Source organism: Labeo rohita, chromosome 16 (genome assembly GCF_022985175.1).
Source record: "Labeo rohita strain BAU-BD-2019 chromosome 16, IGBB_LRoh.1.0, whole genome shotgun sequence".
Classification (NCBI taxonomy): domain Eukaryota; kingdom Metazoa; phylum Chordata; class Actinopteri; order Cypriniformes; family Cyprinidae; genus Labeo; species Labeo rohita.
In genome coordinates, this window is record NC_066884.1 from 25,779,139 (window position 1) to 25,801,057 (window position 21,919).

The following is a 21,919-nucleotide window of genomic DNA, read 5'->3' on the forward strand; positions in this document are numbered from 1 at the left end:
ATATTACTTAAAGGAACAGTTCACCCAAAAATGAAAATTCTGTCATTAACTACCCTTGTTCCAAACCTGTAAGACCTTCGTTCATCTTCAGAACACAAATGAAGATATTTTTGATAAAATCTGAGAGCTTTCTGACCCTGCATAGACAGCAACGCAACTACCACATTTTAGGCCCAGAAAGGTAGTAAGAACATTGTTAAAACAGTCCATGGGACATCAGTGGTTCAACCGTAATTCTGTAAAGGTATGCCCATTTGATGCCCATTTTGTTACCATACATTTTGGGTAAACTATCCCTTTAAGAACTTTATGCATGAATTATTCTAGAAGATACCAAGCAATATCAGTTGTACCTAATTAATATTCATGAGCTATGTCTTAAGCAGAGTGAGATTTATAATCCACATCCTGGACTTGGGTGGACACTTTTTATTGTCAGGAGTATAAAAAACTTTCACAACTTTTTTAAAAAAAAATGCAGACATTTCAGAATTTCTTCTTTCCAAGCCAAGTTAAGAAATTCATGCAGGTGCAGTATTCAAATATGGCTCGTTCTGAATAATCAGTAATCAGCTGTATTGATTGTTTTGTCTGGTTTGGTCTCCTACCTTAAGTCCCTGGTCCAGCTCTGTTAATGATCTGTGTATTTCTGCCAGCAGCAGATTCATTCGCTCGCACTCCTGCAGGCACACCAGGATGTAGGGGCTCCTCTCGGCTGTCTTAGACATGAGCTCTGCCAGATTATACTCCTCAGGTAACTTCTCCAGCATGTCATCCAGAACACTCTTCACCTGGCCAAAGAAGAAAAACTGTGCATCACTATACACGCTAAATACAGTTTCCAAAAAGAACCAAAAGCCATATAGGAGAACCATTTTAAGAACTTCACTAGTGGAAATGTATATATACATATTACTACCTTCTCATCTGTGCACTGTGATGCTCCTTCTCCTGTTGATGAGTCTCTGGGCTGGAGTTCCAGTAAAGTTTTAAAGAGGGCATCAGATGTGGCCGTCATAAACTCAATCTCAGCATTAGGGTGCATGCTGTAGAGACCAGGGCTCTCCGAAGGCAATCTCTCATCCACATAGCTGTGATACCCAGTGTAATCTAGATCAGGAGGAACTGGAAAGCTGGGACACAGGAACATCTCTCCATCAAACTGCAGAGAAGTCATGGAGTAACAGGGAGATGCTTATATCTAATTGTTTGGTTAAAGATCTGGTTGCCAAAAGATGGGTACAAACATAATCTATCAGGTGACTCAGCAGGATTTTAGATTACAAATATAACAACATGGATTTTTTTCTGCACAATATTTTGTCCTGATCAGCACTGTAACATTTCACCGTGCTAAACCTCAGAGTAAACCTCAGTAACAGATGAAGGTGTGTGTGGTAATCGATAGCAGGGCTGGTGCTGGACACTGGGAGAGTAATGCAGCTCTGTGGAAAGGCTAAAGATAAACTCTGTGATTGATGGCTGCTCATCCCGGGGCCTAATGAGACTCAGTGAGGAAACACTGGGCTGCATGCCTGACCACTGCTGGAAAACAGCCTTAATCACCTCGCACAAACAACACTCCACAAAACACACACTTAAGACCACATACAACATGAGTAATAAAGATTTGACATCAAGTAATACACATGTGTCTTCAGTATGTGGGAAACAAAACACATGTCATACATTCAGCTTCTGTTTTGTAACTGTGCTTATAAATTGTATCACAAGGAAAATTGGCATGTGATGCAGATCCTCACCACTAGAGAGACCCATAGAGCTGCGGTATTTACATGTACAAACCAGATCTGTTGATAGTTGTGTGAGGTCCACAAACAAATGTTTACAGGCCATTCTACAGAATTGGACTTTGTCCAAAGTCAAAATTGGAAACTTTTCCAAAATATTTTTATGTATGCAAATTGTATAATATCCAAGGTAAACTTTTTTAGTAATTGTGCAGTTAATTCTAATTCAGAATTTGTTGTGTTTTTTTTACGGTGCTCCTGGTACATACATACTTATCTGACATGAGAACAGATAAACATTTAAATAAAGACTTAAAATAAGTAATAATGTGTATGAATCTGGAACAAGAGACTTATGTACAAATTTGTGCATTAATTACTCTATATATAACTGTATAAATAAAGAGATTTGCATATGTATTTCCATAATACTAGAGAAAGAGGCAATATTGTATTTTCAGAAAGTTTTGGAGTATTCGTCCTCTCCCCAAATTTGTCACTACCGAAACAGTAATAATAATTTCATTAGAAGGGTTATGCTGACCTATTAAGATTTTGCTTATATCTAGATTGTACATATATATTTGCTATTTTATGAAAAAAAAATTCTGAGGTAAATCATTAAAAATTAATTTTTTAACAATATTTAAAGTGTCATTTATGAGATTTGTTGTATTTTTAATCTATTTTTTGTTTGTAAAAGGCAAAAGGTTGATCATACTGGTTTTAAAAGTTAAGGATTCATTAGTTTGAATATACATTAAACCAAACAGTATCATGATATCTTAGCTGATAATTCAGTATACTTTATTTTAGACAAAACATACCATGCTTTGGTAGTGACAATAATGTTTTGGTAGCGACCACATTACAGAATTTTAACTCACATACTAAAACACTATTAAAATATACTAAAGTAAAATAAAATAAATAAATAAATAAAAAGATGTTTCGGTAGTGACTGTTTCTGTAGTGACAATTCTATAAGATAACACCCAAAAAAAAACAAACAAACAAACAAACAAACAAACAAAAAAAAACAGATGTCACTAGATGTCTTAACAATTTGAGATACTTTTAAACCTAACTCAAAGATGCTAATCAGCACATGGTTAGCTAGCACAGTTCTGAACAGTGGTACACATATAAAAACTAAATGTTATGAAATAACTCCCCAAAAACTGGGCTTGATTGCAGAAAAAAGGTGTTCAGTAGTGACTTTCCTTAAAGTTACAGATTTTTCAGACTTTTGAACACATTTACTTCAAAATGATGAGACCTAACTACTCACACCTTGTAGCTATGAGAGAGGGGGACACAGGAATATTTCCTAATCATAAATTTATGGGTTTAGTTCAAATCAGTCTCGACCAATGGACTAAAACATACACTGTTTCGGTAGTGACATGAAAAATGCGGACACATTTTTTTTTACATAAAGTTTCATAATTTACAAACGAATTTATATACATATATATATATATATATATATATATATATTTTTTTTTTTTTAATCTTTTTTTTTTTTTTTTTTACTTTTTTTGGACTTTTTAAAAGAATATATTAAGCTTAATAATATTTTAAATTGTATTGTGGGTTTCAATAGATTATAGAAGGATCTTAATAAACATCCAAGATCATCTTAATTACTGTTCAAATATGTTTTTTTGGTTGTGGGACAGCAGTATGCACTAATTCTATAGAATGGCCCTTATAGTCTTATTTTAACATGATGCTGTCTGCAGAAATAAATTAAGCACTTCTAGCACAAATCTAAATCTATTTGCGAATCTACATTATCTCTAAAAATCTAAAGACAACTTTTCCAGATGAGGAAATGTATTCTAACTTTATTTCTCACAATTACTACTACTCTTTTTGAGACTTAAAGTCAGCATGAAATTAAATCTAGTTCGTAAATGTTTATTTATCTTATTACGAATGATTCATCTGACCACGTAATCTTTAATCAAAATGTCATAATTGGTTGCAGCACTAAACATCTCTTTGATGATGTATACAGGACTTTCCCAATCATTTAGTTTACCGTAAGACTTTTGTTCATCTTCAGAACACAAATTAAATATTTTTGATAAAATCCGAGACCAACAGTACTACCACGCTGAAGGCCCAGAAAGGTAGTACGGACATTATTAGTTCATAGTCCTAGTTCATTAGTAGTTCATGTGACATCAGTGGTTCAACTGTAATATTACGAAGCTACGAGAATACATTTTGTGTTGACTTATTCAACATTTTTTTTCTCTTCCATGTCAGCCTTTGACAAACATTCACGCCAGTACCACGACACGCGCGTGGTGCTGCTGATGCAGGAGCCGTCGTTCTGATGTCAAGCGTGCATCTCCCTTAGTTCCTTGTCTGTTTATTCAGGTTCAAATAAGTAAGGCTGGGCAAAAAAAATGCAAGTGTCAAAATCTTCAGACATGTTTACGAAGACTGTTTTATGTAAAGCGTGCAGCGCATCTAGGTTTTACGTCAGAACGCCAGCTTCTGCGTCAGCAGAATGCACGTTGAAGACTGACATGGAGTACAAGAAAATGCTGAATAAAGTTATTTTTGTTTTCTTCGCACACATAAAGTATTCTCTTAGCTTTATAAAACTACAGTTGAACCAAATGTCACATAGACTATTTTAACAATGTCTTTACTACCTTTCTGGGCCTTGAACTAGTCAGTCGTGTTTTTGTCTATGCAGGGTCAGAAAGCTCTCGGATTTCATCAAAAATATCTCAGTTTGTGTTCTGAAGTTGAAGTCTTACGGGTTTGGAACGACATGAGGGTGAGTAATTAATAACAGAATTTTCATTTTTGGGTGAACTATCACTTTAAGGACTGCATGTTTGTCAATAAAAACAAGCTATTGTCAGATAAAAATATATATGAAGCATTTGTTTTCAGCTGTATGACTTTGAAATGTACATTAATTCTGTCTTGAAACAAAATCTGATGATTTAACCATACTTTGAATATGTTTGGTGCGGCGTTGTGGTATATTGCAGTGCTCCGAATTTCTTTACCATCTTGGGATTGATGAACTCCTGAAGGTAGGTACGGCAGAGCCTCCTGTCCCACTCGTCAGTGATGTGACCTCCGTATATGATCTCTCCAAACAGATAACACAGATCCTCCCACGGTACCTGAGCCACACATATTAACACACCAAAATGTCAAATCTCCAGCACAAACTGATCCCTCAGCGCCCTGCGTTTAATACCCACAGCATTATTTTCAGCCAGGCTGGCAAGTTCTGACAGAAAAAAACATGGTGAAAACTGCTACAAGGGCTAGATGTTGGATGCAGGGATTTTCTCACGAGTATGAGTTGAGAAACTGATGCTTGGTAATGCATCCTATAGTGAGTTTTTTATTTCAAATGGCTTTACAGCAAACAAAAAGACAATTCACTTCATGTATAATTCAAGCAAACATCAAGCTCTTCCTGAACTCCCGCTGTGCTTGGCTTAAGTCTGGCCTGAGAATAGTGCGCATGATGTGTAATTGTAAAGGAGAGAAGAACAAGTGAGCGTGTGTCTTATAACCGATGACAGACGCTAGAGGTTCACCATCATTTGTACCTGTATTGTTTTGCAAATTGCTTCTTTCATCAGCTCTAATTGCAGTGATCACTTATAAAGCGTTGTAAGGTGTCACGCACAACGCGTGTAATTACATTTAGCATGACGCTTCATTTGCCGCCTAATGAATCCTCAGTATACGCACATACAGGTTACTGTTTGGTTAACATAATGAAGGACATTCGTTTTTTGAGGGGAGGGTGAAATATAGAGCCGCCATAATTGGTTGTGAGTGAAGTAATGCTGCGAGAGGAAAAACATGATTTTGTGGATGCAGCGGGATCGTGACTGTTCGCTCACTGTTGTGTGATGAAAATACAGCACTGTGAGACACAAGTAAGCAAGTAACAAAGAGGATTTATATAGTTCACAAACAATTCAGTGCATCACTTAAAAGGATAGTTCAACCAAAATGAAAATTCTGTCATTAAATACTCATCCTCATGTTGTTCCAAACCCGTAAGACCTTGGATCATCTTCGGAACACAAATTAAGATATTTTTGATGAAATCAGAGAGCTTTCTGACCCTGCGTAGACAGCAATGCTACCACATTCAAGGCCCAGAAAGGTAGTAAGGACATCGATAACAATCCATGTGACATCAGTGGTTCAACCTTAATTTTATAAAGCTACGAGAATACTATTTTGTGTACAAAGAAAACAAAAACTTTGTCCAACAATTTCTTCTCTTCCGTGTCAGTCTTTGATGCACAATCACGAGAGTACCTCATAAAATTACGGTTAACCCAATGATGTCACATGGATTATTTTAATGTTGACCTTACTACATTTTTGGGACTTAAATGTGTCAGTTGTGTTGATTTCTATGTAATTAATGACAGAATGTTCATTTTTGGGTGAACTGTTCCTTAAAACTATTCTGGGTTCAAAGTTTAAAACAACCAGAATATGAATTTAAAAAAAAAATGTGTTATATCTGAATGTGAATGTGTATTATTTGAGCTTTTGTTGTCTAAATTTCTCCTTTTGGTGAAGACTGGAGTCTTTTTCTGGTGTTCTTGAAATACTTGATAGAACTTTTTTTTTTGCCATTTTGCATTCTAGCCTTAGTACAGTGAAGGAGAGACAGGAAGCAATGAGGGAATCAAGTAGGGATCAGCATCACAAATTGACCATCCTTTGTAATGTTATAATTAGCTGTGCTTCTATTACTCTTCAGATTGCACAAATTAAAATTGCAAATTAATAATACGCCTAATGGAAACATGCAAATTTTGCAAAAACTCATATATATCGCAAAAACGTTTTTACGCTTGCATGAGGTGGTTTTTGCAGGCAATTTGAAAAAGGAATATTCCGCAAAACTGCAATGGAAATGACTTTTTCCACATTTACAGGTCACCTTGCGTACATAAAAGTCACATGATCATTCTTTAATGTACTCTAACCTCAAAAAAACACCTCATATGTGGCCGCTTACACAAGCTTTGACTACACAAAGCTTGAATAAGGGGCTTTCCTTATCATTGAAGCTTGGATAACCCCTTATTTACACTGCACAAGTCTGCGGAGTTGATCACGGACACTCTATGCTTGTGTTTATACCAGGTGCACTGCGGCTTGTTTCAGTTTTAGAAGCATCCTAGAAGCTGCTCTCCGCGCTGCTTCTGTAAAGATAGATGCCTGGGTCTCCTATGAATAAAATGAATGGCTAATGGCTGTGGCTGTGACATCTGTAAACCTACCAACATCCATTGCAGTGACTTATTGTGAAAGGGTAAAAATTACGTTTTAGTCACATACCATTGGTTTATGGAAACACCGTCATTTCGCAACAGTTTTTTATCAACATTTATAAAGCACTGCGAAAGTTTTGCGCAAATCTGCAATGGAAACGGACCTATTGTCTGGCTGTCACTGTCACTATTGGTCAAATTAATGCATCCGTACTGATTAAATGTATTAACTCCTTTAAAAAAAAATCACTGATATTATGATGGAATCATATTTTTTTTTTTTTATCAGGGTAGTGAATATTGATCTCTTACTTTAGTGCTGGCCTCCAGGTAGTTGTACAGGACACTGGTGGAGATGGTCAGATCTCCACTGTTAAATGGGTATCTGTGGTTCCAACCCTGGGGCCCAAACTTCCTCCTCTCACTCACACAGGCATGGAAGTAACACAGTGAGAACACGAGTCCTTTAAACTCCTGCTCATGAGAACACATTTCCAGAGTGTCCTGCAAAATGAAAACGAGGAAAGGAACAAACAATAAAATCAAAAGTATGGACACTTCATTCTTTAGTCACTTCATTCTACTTATTCTTTATGATTACCACTTTCCACTTTTTAGAATAATTAGTGAGCAAAATGTCTGATGTGAATTCATTGATTTTGTCTGAGTGTGAAGTGTCTAAAGACCTGGGTGAAATTGTCCAGAGCTGCATGTAGGCTGGAGTTCATGCTGGTTGGTGGTTCAGTAGTGAGTTTGAGGGCATTCTCCAGGATGGTGCGAGGGATGAGGTGCTCATGAGGGCTAGGGGACGGTTCTCCACTCAAAAACATCCTGTAGTTTGGGTGAGCATTGCTGTCTGTGCTCTCCAACAGCTCCTCCAGACGACCCAACCACCGCTCCAGCAAGTGAACATTCTGAAACAGAAATGAAATCAAATGCCATTTGATGCCATCATTGTCCATGTATTAGAGGTAATACATTAAAACAGAGATCTTCAACCCTGCTCCTGGGGACCCACTCTCCTGGAAAGCTTATTTCCAACCTTATTTTCACTCTCCTGAAAAGCTTATTTCAGCACACCAACCTGCAACTTTCAAGAAGTCTTGAGGAGCTTGATTGGCTGCTTCAGGTGTGTTTGATTAGGGTTGTAACTAAACTCTTCAGAACAGTGGGTCCCCCAGGAACAGGGTAGAAGGGGTGACCTCTGCATTAAAAACTTTTAAAAGATTAGTTCACTTCCAGAATGAAAATTTCCTGATAATTTCCTCACCCCCATATCATCCAAGATGTTTATGTCTTTCTTTCTTCAGTAGAAAAAAATGAAGGTTTTTGAGGAAGACATTCCAGGATTTTTCAAAGGGTTCTACACGATCCCAGCCAAGGAATAAGGGTCTTATCTAGCATAACTTTATCTAAAAAAAAAAAAAAAAAGCCATACTTTTAATCACAAATGCTCATCTTGCACTAGCTCTGCTATGCGTCCATGACTTCACACATTACGTAATCACTAGAGCTGATTTTTCTGGTCGATTTTTCTGGTCGACTATTAGTCGTTCATTTTAAGCATTAGTTAGTCGCACGTTTATTAATAAACCATATAAATCATAATAATGAGCCTTTAATTGCCTACATAGCCTAATAAGTGCTCAAGCGCATGCAAAAAAAGGCTTGCCACAATGCACCGGCAGATATAATAATACTGCATTAGCGTTTTAATAATTTATTGATAAACTAGTGCTTTCTTTGCTTTTGGCTTAAGAGATGAAGTCGGCGACAATGACTCGTCATCTCCGCAATAATGGATGCACCTGTATGTTTCATATGGATTATATAATCAAAGAACATTTGTTTTTTATTTGAATTGGTTCATTTAAAAGTAGACATTTCACTCTCTATAGATATACTTTTCATGTCTATGTATGTATACACAGAGAGTATACACAGACTTTGAAGTTTCGCTCACAGAAAGTGTTTGCACTCATTATTTTACAAAAGCGCAACATTTCGTTGTTGTTGTGACTGCACACAAATAAACGTGGAGTCTTTACAGATTCAAAAGATGTATTTTAAGAGCAAGTGACTGCACAGAGTGACCCATCCATCTGTCACACTTGAATAGCGCACATTTTTCTAGGTTAACATTAGACTAAGCAGCCATGTAAATTTGCTACTACATACATCTTTCTGATGAAAAGCCATATTCGAGGTCGATGAATGATAGGTGAGCGTTTGGATGTCCTGCCTGATGTACTGTATTACCACGACCAGCCGTTAACGATCTGTCCGTCATGGACTGCATGACTTTGACACTTCTTGTGGATTTTTTTTTTCTGCGACCAAGCAACTTCTCGTAGACTAGCGGTTAGTTGACTATTAGGGGGCAGCCCTAGTAATCACGTTGGAAAGGTCATGTGTGGTTAGTTCCTCGTCTGTGTACTTCATTTCAAAAAGATAGGGTAAGGCAAAAAACTCATCTCATTTTCTCCTCCAACGTCAAAATCATCTGACATCGTTGTTTCACCTTTTTTTTTCACATTCGCATTGCAAACACTGGGTCAGTACTTTAGCCTACATCATGTGTGACCTTACCAACACGATTACATAAAGTCAAGCTAGTGCAATACAAGCATTTCTGGTTAAAAAGTATATACATTTTTATTCATTTATTTTCTTCTAGAAAATAACTGATCGTTTTGTGTAGTGCCCTTTGAAGCTGCACTGAAACTGCAATCTGGACCTTCATCCCGTTGGCTCCCTTTGAAGTCCATTATATGGAGAAAAATCCTGGGATGTTTTCCTCAAAAACCTTCATTTCTTTTCGAGTGAAGAAAGAAAGACATTAACATCTTAGATGACATGGGGCTGAGTATATTATCAGGAAATTTTTATTCTGCATGTCAACTAAACCTTTAATGCACTGTTCTTTAGAATAATTGTTTCTGATTGGTCAATCATAGCAACGAGTGGTCAAATCTTTCTGATTAATGACCGCTGTCCAGGCCAAAACTTGACATGTAATTTATTTGTATTTTTATGGTGTTCTCCATAATTTGGACACTTTATTATAGGTTGGTTTGTATTCTACCTGCAGTATGACCCAATGTCCTCTTTTGGCTGCGGTCTCCAGTGCTCTCTCAGCCACAATCTCTTGTCCTTGACCCAAAGACACATTATGGAGGTTCCCCTGATCTGTGGTAAATCCAAGCTTCAGCCCTAGTAAACAGATATAAGTTTAATACTCTAATTATGTTACAAATTATGCTATGTATTGTTGAGTTTCTGTGCATACCAAGTTTTTCTACATCCTTGACAGGGTTGACTCCAGGAGAAAGGATGAAGAATACGGGTGTAGAGGGACTGCACTCCTCAAAACACTTTTCAAACTCCATTCGACCAACATCCACATATTTGGAGCCCAAATTGTCCTCAATAAAATTTCTGGTGTAAAAAGACAACATTTAAGGACCAAAACATTGGTGTTTTGAACCTAGCCAACTCTAGCTGATTTTAAAGTAAAATTTACAGATATCGGTTGTTTTCTGATGAGTGCTCATTACCGGAGCGCGTAGGTCATCCTGTCAGGCCGAAAGGCTCTGAGAATGATGAGTCTCTGGAGGGGACTCTTATTCTTCCAGTCCTGAGGGAGACGTTCGCTTTCTGGACACTCTGACTCCACCAGCTTCCTCCAGCGTTTGGCAGAACCTTCCACATCTCTGTCCAGACCCCTGAATGCATCCAGCATGGCCAAGCTCTGCAATGAATTTAGATTTTAGGTTTGGTGCTCAGGAAAAAAAGGATATATTCAAAAATTCTGCAAATTACAAATGCTTAAATATTTTTATAAAACACTGAACTTTAAAACAGGATGACCTACGCACTTTTATATTTAATAATAATGGTATTTACAGCATACATTTTCTTTGTAATATCACGGTATAAATGTAGCCACCTTTATATTTTAGGAAAGGAGCCACATATATTTGCTGGTCTGCCACATTACATACAGTAGTTCAAACACCCCTGGGGCTAGATGGGTTGACTTATTTAGAGGTTGAAAAGGTGCTTCAGACTGATCATTTTTTAAAAGGCAATGCTAAATGACTTCTGAACACATGAAAGAGAGTGATTTCCAGGCAGAGGCAGTTCTTACCCTAATGGCACCCCAGGCCTGTGGAGACAGGAAGCTGACGGGACTGCTCTGACAAACCTCTACAGGAAATCGCAGCAGAAGTTCCAGGTCCTGAGCCTCAATGGAGCCCCTCGTCAGAAGAACCTGAATAAAACACCAGAGGCGCAAAGTAATGAGGACATTAGACCTCAGGTCTGTTGAATACAGATGTCTCCATCCATCAGAGAAGGACAAGCGGGTCTCAGAACAGCTTTACTCTGTTTGATGTGGACGTGTGAAGGACAGGCAGTGGAGACAGACAGCAGCAGGGAAAACAGGTGCTGTCCTGACAGGTATTTGCATTCTGCCACTGCGGCCCACCCTCCTGTCAGAGCTGACCAGTTGAGGGAGAGGGGTGCCTGGGCTGTGAGAGTTAATCAATAGGAACGGACCCGACTCCACTGACAGGGCCTAATGGAACTTAATGTAAGGGCAAAAAACTGGAGTGATTGATGTGAATGACAAAGTGCAAGAGGAGGAAGGGAGGAGGTGGTGGTGGGTGTTTCTATTCTGTCGGCATCCCGTCCCACTCACCTGGAGGGCAGTGTGGGTGAGGAAGGTGAGTCTGTCCCTCTGGAAGAGCCCCTGGCAGGTGTACTGAAGGGCCGAGTGGGTGATGGCCTCAGTGAGAGACAAAACACGCACTGACACGTCTTCATCACACGGAGCTCTCGCAATGGCTTTGAGGAAGACTTTGTTGAAGGCCTTAAATGTAAAATACAGTTCAGATAAGCAGAAATAATACAATTTTTTGGAAATGAAGTAAACTTGCTTAGAACTGAAAAGTGGAAAATATGTGTTTTGTGTATCATGGACTTATCTATGAATAGCCTACTGTTTTCCCCAGTCTGTAATATATTGAAGTAACGCATCTAAAAAACATTCCTGAAATTTAGCGCCTGTGAAGCAAAGATTCAGCATTTCTATGCAAATCTTGATTTTTTTTTGTTTTTGTTTTAAAATAGACCGCCATTTTATTTAAGCTACAATATTGTTTAATATGACTGAATCAAGATTATATTTATAAAAATGTCAGGTGGAAAAGCAGAATACTGTTCAAAAGTTTGGGGTAAATATACACTGACCAAAATTTATTAACGCAACACTTTTGTTTTTGCCCCCATTTTTCATGAGGTGAACTCAAGGATCTAAGACTTTTTCTATGTACACAAAACGCCTATTTCTCTCAAGTATTGTTCACAAATCTGTCTAAATCTGTGTTAGTGAGCACTTCTCCTTTGCCGAGATAATCCATCCACCTTAACAGATGTGGCATATCAGGATGCTGATTAGACAGCATGATTATTGCACAGGTGTGCCTTAGGCTGGCCACAATAAAAGGCCACTCTAAAATGTGCAGTTTTACTGTATTGGGGTGGTCCGGAGGGGTCCGAAAACCAGTCAGTATCTGGTGTGACCACCATTTGCCTCACGCAGTGCAACACATCTCCTTTGCATAGAGTTGATCAGGTTGTTGATTGTGGCCTGTGGAATGTTGGTCCACTCCTCTTCATTGGCTGTGCGAAGTTGCTGGATTTTGGCAGGAACTGGAACACGCTGTCGTATACACCAATCCAGAGCATCCCAAACATGCTCAATGGGTGACATGTCTGGTGAGTATGCTGTCCATGCAAGAACTGGGATGTTTTCAGCTTCTAGGAATTGTGTACAGATCCTTGCAACATGGGGCCGTGCATTACCATGCTGCAACACGAGGTGATGGTCGTGGATGAATGGCACAACAATGGGCCTCTGGATCTCATCACAGTATCTCTGTGCATTCACAATGCCATCAATAAAATGCACCTGTGTTCGTTGTCCATAACATACGCCTGCCCATACCATAACCCCACTGCCATCATGGGCCACTCGATCCACAACATCGACATCAGCAAACCACTCACCCACACGATGCCATACACGCTGTCTGCAATCTGCCCTGTACAGAGAAAACCAGGATTCATCCGTGAAGAGAACACCTCTTCAAAGTGCCAGACGCCATCAATATGAGCATTTGCCCACTCAAGTCGGTTACGATGACGAACTGCAGTCAGGTCGAGACCCCGATGAGGACAACGAGCGATTCTTTTGTTATGCAAACCAATTGTTGCAGCAGCTGTCCGGGTGGCTGGTCTTAGATGATCTTAGAGGTGAAGATACTGGATGTGGAGGTCCTGGGCTGGTGTGGTTACACAAGGTTTGCGGTTGTGAGCCCGGTTGGATGTACTGCCAAATTCTCTGAAACGCCTTTGGAGACGGCTTATGGTAGAGAAACGAACATTCAATTCATGGCCAACAGCTTTGGAGGACATTCCTGCAGTCAGCATACCAACTGCACGCTCCCTCAAAACTTACGACATCTGTGGCATTGTGCTGTGTGATAGAACTGCACATTTTAGAGTGGCCTTTTATTGTGGCCAGCCTAAGGCACACCTGTGCAATAATCATGCTGTCTAATCAGCATCTTGATATGCCACACCTGTTGATGTGGATGGATTATCTCGGCAAAGGAGAAGTGCTCACTAACACAGATTTAGACAGATTTGTGAACAATATTTGAGAGAAATAGGGAGAGAAATTGTGTACATAGAAAAAGTCTTAGATCTTTGAATCCAGCTCATGAAAAATGGGGGCAAAAACAAAAGTGTTGCGTTTATAATTTTTGTCAGTATATATATATATATATATATATATATATATATATTCCCATTGAAGCATTAAATTCATCAAAACTGAGTAAAGACTATGTTTGTTGAAAAATTTAAAATCACAGTTTCCGCAAAAAAAAAAAAAAAAAAAAAAAAAATGAAATCTGAACACCAAATCAGCATATTTGAATTATTTCTGATGGAGTATGTGACACTGAACACTGGAGTAAAGGTTGCTGAAAATTCAGCGTTGCCATTAAAGGAATAAATTGCATTTTAAAATAAAATAAAATAGAAAATACTTATTTTAAATTTAAAATATATATAATGTATTTACTGTATTAATGATGAAAAATGCAGCCTCGGTGAGCCTTCGTGAGACTTTTTTCACATTAAATGACCCCAAACTTTTGAACTGTAATGTAGGTGCTGTGCAGTACATATTCAGGGCAACAACTGCACATTTTTACTTTTTCCAGGGTAGTGTGTTACCTTGAGGGAGTATTGGTACATGGGGTTAATGTTGTGGAGTTCTTTAATGGTGAAATAGAGTAGAGCAGCTCTCTCAGCCGCTGGCCGGTAGAGATCCCGCGCCTCATTGGTCTTTATTTTGTTTTCTCGAGCTGCAACAGCCTGTGTAAACATCACAATTGTTGAAATGTACAACCAGATTCTAATTCCTATTTCCCTATACCCTTTCCTATTAGAATGTATGCTATTAGAATGAACACTCATTTTATTTTTCACATTTTAGTGTTGCAATTACATTTTACCATTTATGACACCACATTTCAGTTTTTAACACATCCAATCCAAACACAAAACCAGGTAAATAGACAGTTTCTACCATACCTTGTTATGGATGTGTCTGGCTGTATTCTTTGTATATTCTAGCTGTTCCACTAAGGCTGTATCCCGCAGAAAGTTTCCCTCTGCTGCTGACAGTTTGCTCAGCAGCTCATCCTCCAGTCTCTTCAGCTCAATCTGACACAAGTTCTGCTGGGTGCTCAATTCCAACTGAAGCAATCAAAAATGTATTTGTAATTGATTTGTAATTGATTAAAATACATTTTAGAGACTATATCTAGTATTAAAGTGATAGTTCACCAAAAAATGTAAGACACCTGTAAGACCTTCATTCATCTTCAGAAAATAAATTAAGATATTTTGGATGAAATCCATGAGTTTTCTAACTCTGCATAGACAGCAATGCAACTACAACATTCAAGACCCAGAAAGTTAGTGAGGACATTGTTAAAAGTCAATGTGACATCAGTGGTTCAACTGCAATTGTATGAAGCTAGAAAAAATATTTTTTGTGAGCAAAGAAAGCAAAAATAATGACTTTATTCCACAATTTCTTCTCTTCCGTGTCAGTCTTTGCCACACGTTCATGAAAGAATCACATCGGCTCCTACGTCAGCAGCACCACACACATGCATCATGATACTCTCGTGAATGTGTGGTGAAGTTGAACAAAGGTCTTACAGGTTTGGAATGACATAAGGGTGAGTAATTTTGTTACATTTTGGGTGAACTATCTCTTTAAATCGAACAAATGTATAATACAACAACGTAATAAAATGGATAAAAAAGGGGGACATGCATGACATGCTATTATTAATTTATTTATTTTCAAAATTTAAAAAATAAAAAGTTAAGATTCAAGTTTGAAAATCTCCCATTAATGGAAAAAAATGTAATGGAAGAAATTGTGTGGTCTTTTCTTCCTTGCAAATTTGTAACAATTACCAAAGACTTTAACAAAATTCTGCATGATGATGGGAGGTGGATGAAAATATATTTCAAAACTTGCTCTTGTCTTCATTGTATATACAGTTGAGGTCAACGGTTTACATCCCCCTTTCAGAATCATTAAAAATGTTAATCATTTTCCCAGAATAAGAGGAATCATACAAAATGCATGTTATTGTTTATTTAATACTGACCTGAATAAGATATTTCATATAAAATGTTTACATATAGTCCACAAGAGAAAATAAACGCTGAATTTATAAAAATGACCCTGTTCAAAAGTTTACTTTTGTTGTTTGTCCTGAACAGTTAAACAGCTCGCTGTTCTTGAGAAAAATCCTTTGAGGACCTTGGACCTTGAGGTCCTACCAACTGTGGTTTTTCAACATTTTTGTGTATTTGAACCCTTTCCAACAATGACTGTATGATTTTGAGATCCATCTTTCACACCGAGGACAACTGAGGGACTCATATGCAACTATTACAGAAGGTTCAAACATTCACTGATGCTCCCGATGGAAAAAACATGCATTAAAAGTCGGGAGGGTGAAAACTTTACATGTTTCCCAGAAGACAAAATAAGTTAAATTTACCCTGATCATCAAATTTAAAAAGTTTTCACCCCTCGGCTTTTAATGCATCGTGTTTCCTTCTGGAGCATCTGAGCATTCATGAACAACTATCACTAAACAAAAAAAACAGCTGTGGATCACTCAGGTAACAAGACAGTATTAAGAATCAAGGGGGTGTAAACTTTTGAACCAGTTCATTTTTATAAATTCAACTATTATTTTCTCCTGTGGACTATATGTAAACATCTTTTATGTGAAATATCTTATTCAGGTCAGTACTATAAACAATAACATGCATTTTGTATGATCCCTCTTATTTTGGTCAAATAATAAAAATTTTTAATGATTCTAACAGAGGGATGAAAACTTTTGACCTCAACTGTATTTAACTATTACCAAAAAACATTTGCACTATTTTGCACTATTTTGACGGTTCTTGCATTTGGAAAATGCAAATCTAACTGATTTACTCCGTTATATATTGTGAGACCATTATGAACGACATCTGTAACTGACCTTCATCATCTCCAGCTCAGGCCTTTCATGCGTGACCACCTGTCCCAGTAGCTGTTCCTCCAGGCCAGCGCGGGTCACTGTGAAGTTTATGAGTGTGGTCTGGGCCTGCAGCTCCGGAGGGAAGTGAGGGTTGGCTTGTTTAGTGTGTAGAAGGAGACGGAAACCACTGTTAAACTCACACTCCTTATCACCCAGTCTGATGTACCTGTAGAAACACCACATTCAAGAAACACACCATCACTAAATGGAACTAAACAGCAGTCTGTGAATAATGCTTACTATCTATGCAAAGAGCCAGCAGGAGATTTCCACCCGTATTAGACACCAGTTTCACCAACATGTCTAATTGAAGCAAACAGAAAAGCATGACAAATGCTCCCAATAGCCACCACAGGCAAAGGCGTTAAATAAAACTGGAAGATGATATTCCCAGCAGCCAATATTTATCCCAATCTGCATTTCAATTAAATCAGGCCTGGCTGGCCAAAGTGGCGGCTTTTAATTTTTCCCTAATTACCCTGTGCCTGTCAGCCAGCGGCAACAACTCTCATCCCAAAGGTTCCGCCAAGGCCCGGGTCCGCTCCGGCTCTATATCTTCAAAAGATGGAATTAATGTACTATTGATAGAACCATTACTTCACCAAATTAAAGTCCCAGCTGATGGATTGGCTCATGCTCCTCCATCAGACATGAAAGGAATAATTAGTATTCATTACTTCACACTCTGCAACATTCCAATTATTAATGAACTTCAGCCGAGAAGCCGCACCAGATCCATCATGGCTGCCGTGGCCGGATTAATCACAGGAACGGACCGGCGCGTAGGTCAGCCGCTGGAATAAACTTGTAATCAAATTAAACATCGGGCCACAGTTATGGGTCAAAAGAGGGGGACTGGAGGTGTCCCCGTTGTACAATGCAACAAGGACAAAAGACTAGAAAGAGATAAATCGGAGCTGAGAAATTAATAACTCAGCATGCTGAAAAACAAAAAATGAGATGTTGCATTTATTTACACATCCTAGGAATACCTGAAAATACATGCTGATTACTTTATTATTCTGGTAAAGAATATGAATGTAAAGTTATCTCCTACAGTTCATGTACACTTCATCAAGTAAAACAAATGCATAGACATTTATTGAGAAAGCTGACTAATTTTACGCATTCAATAAAGAAAAAAATGAGAAAAATTAGTAAGTATTTTCCACCAGTTGTTGCCAAGTCCGCGGTTTTCTCACAGAATTGGGCTACTTTCATACTGTTGCCACGGGTTGTTTTTCATGTCCGCGGGTTGAAGCGACCCCAATAACACAATATTTAGCCCCAGGACAGCTAATTTTAACAGAGGAACCCCACCACAAAACGTGTATTTTACCCCCTTGAAATGCAAATGGGCTACTTTTGGGCTAGTTTTGAGCAGCAATTGGTGGGTTTTGTTGTGAAAACCTGGCAACCCTGTTTTAGACTGATCTCTCCAGTGACAGGAAATCTCAAATCTGTTCAGATTCAGAGATAAATGAGCATAAAAAAATATTTTTATTCAAAGTTCATTAAAAAAAAAAAGAGGTTTTTGGTTACAGTTTGGCTTAGTTTTTTTTGCGCCTAATAATTAAAACAAAACCTAATCATAATCCTTGCACATTCATAACCAAAAATAAAAGCTACAAAAAAATAATAATAAAAAATAAAAAAAGCATGGACCCCATATTATTTAGTTGTCTGTACTGTAAAAAAATCTGAGATTAAATAACTGATTAATAATAATACAGTTTATATAAAATATATTAAAATATAATTTTAACTGAATAAATAATAATACAAGTTGTCTCAGGGTTAAAACACAACACTCTGGCTGCCCGTATCTGATCCGTATTCAACACACATAAAGAAAAAGAGCAAACAAATGCACATTTATCAGCTTCTGTGAGTGCAGGATCAATACCGCTGCCTTCACCTCTATTCAAATCACACAACCCTAATTCATCTTCCATTCTAGTTTTCATACTGCACAGAGCAAAAAATGGGGCTCTTTAGAGATTCACATATCTATGCTAAAATCCCCTGCAGTAGAAAAAAGTATTTTTCAGAGTAATTTTCACCGCATTCCACTCAATGAGAGAATCAGTGGTATAAAATAAATACAAATCACAGACTTGCCTTCCTTTCTTTAAGGTTTGTCTTCCAAGCAGTGGCTCCAGAAGAGGGTCCACTCTCTCCTTTATGTTTTCAATCAAGACCACCTCACCAGCAGCCAAAGCCTGCTCAATAACATCCAGATACCTGTATGATAACATTAACAGAGCAGGACAAGACAAATCAGCCTTATTGCTTTCATACTTCTTATTTCATATAAATAATCTTCGATCAAACTAAAATCACTTCACCCTTTCTGGCCATACTGAAGTACTCTCAGGTTGGGCTCGTACAGATTTCGAATCCACTTGCTGGCCTGCTGCTGAGGATCCACGATCAGAGGCCAGCGCTGGCTGGCCATCAGGATGGCTGCATTTTCAACAGACAGCCGATCAGCTGGCAGGCCCTGGTTCTGCCAGCCTGCCACGGTGGCCTGGTCAGTCAGCGTAAGTACAGGGTCCAGACCGTCTGTCAGCGGGATAGGGGTCTGGATCGCGAGGTGTGAGGAGAGGAAGACAGACAGTGATGCTATTCAATTCAACGCTCCACTGGAGGGCAGACACAGTAGTACAGTAACAGGATTTTACAGCTCAGGAAGAAACAATGATCCAAATCACTCTTAACCTTGACAAGTGAAACGAGTTGGCAAACGCCATTTAGGAATAAAAACACATAAATGCAAAACACTATATAAAAATAATGGACAAGCAGGAATCATACTTGAAGTTCTCGGAGGAAAGGAATGAGTTTGTCGTGAAGGAGCTGGTGACGGTACGGCTGTGTGAAGTATCCAGCGTAAGAGACGAAAGCAGCGGCCACAAGCACATCACCACACACGGTCTTCAGCTGAGACTCCAGCTCCAGCTGTCCCTCCAACCAACGCACGTTTTCTGCCTACAGAGAGAGAACGACTGGGTGAATCTCTCTTAAATATGCCCGGGTGAATCTCTCTTAAATATGCCCAGGTGACAATTAAAATTTACATTTACATTTTTTGAGCAAATCAGAATATTAGAATGATTTCTGAATGATCATGTGACTGGAGTAATGATGCTAAAAATTCAGCTTTGAAATCACAGTAATAAATTACATTTTAATATACATATTTTAAAACAGTTATTTTAAACAGTACATATATTTCAAAATTTTACCGTTTTTGCTGTGCTTTGGATCAAATAAATGCAGGCTTGGTGAGCAGAAGAGACTTCTTTAAAAAAAAAAAAAAACTAAATCTTACTGTTCAATAACTTTTGACTGGTAGCGTATTTATGCATTCTGACATTATGGTGGTCCCAAAAATTATTTGGAAACTTCACGCACTTAAATATCTATGAATGCCAATGAAGTTTAGAAAAGCTTAAAGCCTCATTTATTTGGAGAAGTCACTTGGTTTGGTTATGTGTATCTACTGAAATAAAATTCAAGCATTGTAAGTGTGGCTTTAATGTATAAAAACATTTTTATAACAATCAGATGTTTTACTCATTTTTTCATTAACCTTTTATAATGTTTCAATAAAAATATTGTTTTACAATCATTTTATTTCAAAATAAAAAGGCAATTTGACAAACATGAGCATGTTGTATACATACTTAAAGGATTAGTTCACTCCAGAATTAAAATTTGCTGATAATTCACTCACCCCCATGTCATGCAAGATGTTCATGTCTTTCTTTTTTCAGGATTTTTCTCCATATAGTGGACTTCAATGGTGTCTAACAGGTTGAAGCTCGAAATTGCAGTTTCAAGGGCTCTACACAATCCCAGCTGAGAATTAAGGGTCTTATCTAGTGAAACGTTTGGTCATTTAAAAAAAAACAAAAACACACAAATGCTCATCTTGCACTAGCTCTGTGTCCACGACGTCACACATTACGTAGTCACGTTGGAAAGGTCACGTGTGACGTAGGTGGAAGCACCGACCCAGTGTTTACAAAGCAAACGTGCAAAGAAAGTCAAACAACCTTTACAAAAAAAGGTAAAAACAAACAAAGTCAGATGATTTTGAAGTTGGAGGAGAAAATGAGATGAAGTTTTTTGCCCTACCATACCTTTTTGGGATACCTACCTACCACAGTCAAAGAACCAACTGCATGTGATGGTCGCAGACCATCATTTGTGGTTGGAAAGTATATAATTTATTTATTGATTAAGAATGATTGTTTTACTAGATAAGGCCCTTATTCCTTAGCTGGGATGGTGTAGAACCCTTTGAAGTTGCATTGAATCTGCAATTTGGACCTCAACCCATTGATCACCACTGAAGTCCACTATTTGGAGAAAAATCCTGGAATGTTTTCCTCAAAAACCTTGATTTCTTTTCAACTGAAGAAAGAAAGACATGAACATCTTGGATGACATGGGGGTAAGTAAATGATCAGGAAATTTTAATTTAGGAGTAAACTAATCCTTTAACAATTATGAGATTACATTACAATAATGAGAATAAGAAATTTTGCTTTTCCGTCATTGCATTTCTAAATTTGATCATTAAAATAATGTAATGTACTATTTTTATTTTTGGTGAAAGAAATGAATACTTATATTCTGCAAGAATGCATGAGCAACTGAGCAAAGGTGAAAGTAAAAAACTTTATATTCATAAGCCTATCAATATTAGGCAGCACAGTTGTTTTCAGTATTATTAACAACAGTAAAAAATGTTTCTTGAGCACCAAATCAGCATACTGAAAGATTCCTGAAGGATCACGTGACACTGAAGGCTGAAGCATTGGCTGCTGGAAATTCAGCTTTGCTATCACAGGAATAAATATATTAAAACAGAAAACAGTTCATATGAACTGTAATAATGTTTCATAATATTAGTGTTTTTACAGTAATTTAACCAAATAAACGCAGCCTTTGGGAGCGTTGAGACTTCAAAAGTTTTTGAAGCAGTAATATTCAGACAAAATGATTGAGACAAAGGAAAAGAAACACTTAAAGGTATGCTCCAACCTCAAATCTATTCTTCAGACCCAGATATAAATCTCACCCTTAACCCATCCGCTGTCTCTCTCCTCCCAATCGATCATAAACACAGACAGAACATGAGCGATAATGTATACAGTCACAATTC

At 37.9% G+C, this 21,919-nt stretch overlaps 1 protein-coding gene across 1 annotated transcript in view; it reads right to left on the reverse strand.

Moving 5' to 3' along the window:
* Nucleotides 1-21,919, reverse strand: part of LOC127178502 (dynein axonemal heavy chain 11) — an 87,917-nt gene that overhangs the window by 3,010 nt on the left and 62,988 nt on the right. The window contains exons 63-78 of the mRNA XM_051131412.1: nucleotides 19,561-19,734; nucleotides 19,092-19,327; nucleotides 18,865-18,987; nucleotides 16,705-16,909; nucleotides 14,714-14,878; nucleotides 14,354-14,494; nucleotides 11,748-11,918; nucleotides 11,196-11,318; nucleotides 10,603-10,796; nucleotides 10,335-10,483; nucleotides 10,131-10,258; nucleotides 7,732-7,959; nucleotides 7,358-7,549; nucleotides 4,790-4,909; nucleotides 920-1,162; nucleotides 609-791 (exon numbers count right to left, since the gene is read on the reverse strand). Coding sequence (XP_050987369.1) covers nucleotides 609-791; nucleotides 920-1,162; nucleotides 4,790-4,909; nucleotides 7,358-7,549; nucleotides 7,732-7,959; nucleotides 10,131-10,258; nucleotides 10,335-10,483; nucleotides 10,603-10,796; nucleotides 11,196-11,318; nucleotides 11,748-11,918; nucleotides 14,354-14,494; nucleotides 14,714-14,878; nucleotides 16,705-16,909; nucleotides 18,865-18,987; nucleotides 19,092-19,327; nucleotides 19,561-19,734 — 2,775 coding nt within the window. The remainder of the gene's footprint in view (nucleotides 1-608; nucleotides 792-919; nucleotides 1,163-4,789; nucleotides 4,910-7,357; nucleotides 7,550-7,731; nucleotides 7,960-10,130; nucleotides 10,259-10,334; nucleotides 10,484-10,602; nucleotides 10,797-11,195; nucleotides 11,319-11,747; nucleotides 11,919-14,353; nucleotides 14,495-14,713; nucleotides 14,879-16,704; nucleotides 16,910-18,864; nucleotides 18,988-19,091; nucleotides 19,328-19,560; nucleotides 19,735-21,919) is intronic.